The 1,729-nt window shown below is 44.6% G+C and overlaps 1 protein-coding gene across 1 annotated transcript; it reads right to left on the minus strand.

Moving 5' to 3' along the window:
* Positions 1 to 975: 975 nt before the first annotated feature.
* On the minus strand, positions 976 to 1,729 carry LOC148936237 (uncharacterized). Its single transcript, XM_089078665.1, has one exon. It carries the CDS (start codon positions 1,719 to 1,721, stop codon positions 1,356 to 1,358), a length of 366 nt encoding a protein of 121 aa, XP_088934791.1. The 5' UTR covers positions 1,722 to 1,729; the 3' UTR covers positions 976 to 1,355.

The raw sequence follows: 1,729 nt of genomic DNA on the forward strand, positions 1-1,729 counted from the left end.
CGTGATAGTCTTGTGACACTCTAAACTATCGTCACTCTCAGTAACCGACTCGCAACGATCGTCGCCACCGATATCGCCGTCGAGATCGTGATGCGTCACGTTATGATCGAACGTGCGTAAAAGCGGATCGTCGCTCTCGTTCGAAGACGAACCGCCGTTAAACGCGACTTCTTCCATATACCATGTTCTTAACAATGAAAAAACTGCTTCTCGCGATTAGATATATACTCCGAGGCGGCGTCGAAGACGCGCCAAACTGCGACAACCGCGACATCCTAAAATAACAGAACGCGCGGCATCCTACATATCCAGAACACGCGCTTCACCACATGCCTCGAAGGGATAAGATACCTGCCCGGTAAGCAAGAGATTCAGGTTCGAGTCCTGGTTGAGGTGGTATTTTTTCGCAAAATAATTACGAGTTTTTCACGACTGGTTCGTGGTCGGGTCCCGCCGTGACGCACACCCTCCCTTCTTATTATATTTAGGAACACGCGCCTTTTCGTCGCCGCGAAAAACAGGACGCACTAGGTTTCGCGGAAAACCTAGACACAGGCGCCTAATTGCAGCATCCTACAAAAATCTTTTTCCTCTTTTTACATTTCTAACAAAATAATAAAATAATACAATAATAAAATAATAAAATATTCTCTCCTTATTATTAACATTCCTACGACGATTTTTTCCTTGCGCTACTCCCACTTGTCTCTCATACGTTCCCGATAACGTCATCCTTGATATCGCAAAAATTGAATCTCTCGTTTTAATTAACACTCCTACGATGATTTCTTCCTCGCGCGACTCCCACCTCTCGTCTCTCATACGTTCCCGATAACGTCACCCTCGGTATCGCAAATTGAAAACTTCCGGCACGTCGCCGATCCGCCTCTCGTTTCTACGATATGTAATCAAACGAGGAAGGAAAAGGGAATTCCGCCTCTCGCGGTTAGTTAATCACTGCAACAACGATGTGTATTAATGGCGATTCACATTGTTTTTTATTTCAGCATATCTCGTACATATATTCATTGTTTTTATTACTCAACGTATACTTATACAAATTCATCATATTCGTATACATATTCTTATACATATATTTATATTCGTACACATATTCATATTCGTATACATATTCTTATATATATTCTTATATATATTAGTATACAGTAGTATATTTATATACTCTTACAGACATATATTCGCTCAAATTCGCACTCTCCTCCACAATCGATCCCTCTCGCGATAATTCGCACGACCGTCATAACGATACATCCCTCGCTGTCGCACTCGACGCTTCTCGCTTCTCCGCGCACTCCGGGCACTTTCTCCAGATCGTCGGTGGCCCGATCTATCAACTATCGCACCAACTCCTTCCGATCCGATGCGAAGTTCAAAAATTGAACTCTCAATTTCGCGTGTTTCCACCAGTTGCGTCTCTTCTTCTTGACTATATCCTTGACGTTATACAGGTACATTCGAATCAACTCGCAATCGGTTCCCTTCTCCCGAAGATCTCGCCTCGAGCTGTCGCCCTCGAACTTCGTCACGTACTGAACAAATCGGTCAGTCTTCCTCTTGTCTCCAGATAGGGACGCGAACAATGCGTCTAAACCGCTACCACAACTCTCGTTCCTCCTCCTCGCTGTATTCAGACGCGCCAGATATTCCCCGTATTCTCGTATCCAACTCGAGCAAGCTTCCCTCACTATCTCGATCTCCATGAGCGACG

This window comes from Pogonomyrmex barbatus, unplaced genomic scaffold, assembly GCF_055798465.1.
Source record: "Pogonomyrmex barbatus isolate J1 unplaced genomic scaffold, ASM5579846v1 scaffold26, whole genome shotgun sequence".
NCBI lineage: Eukaryota > Metazoa > Arthropoda > Insecta > Hymenoptera > Formicidae > Pogonomyrmex > Pogonomyrmex barbatus.

Coding starts and splice junctions, on each gene's coding strand:
- LOC148936237 (XM_089078665.1), bottom strand. CDS start 1,721: ATGGAGATCGAGATAGTGAGGGAAGCTTGCTCGAGTTGGATACGAGAA.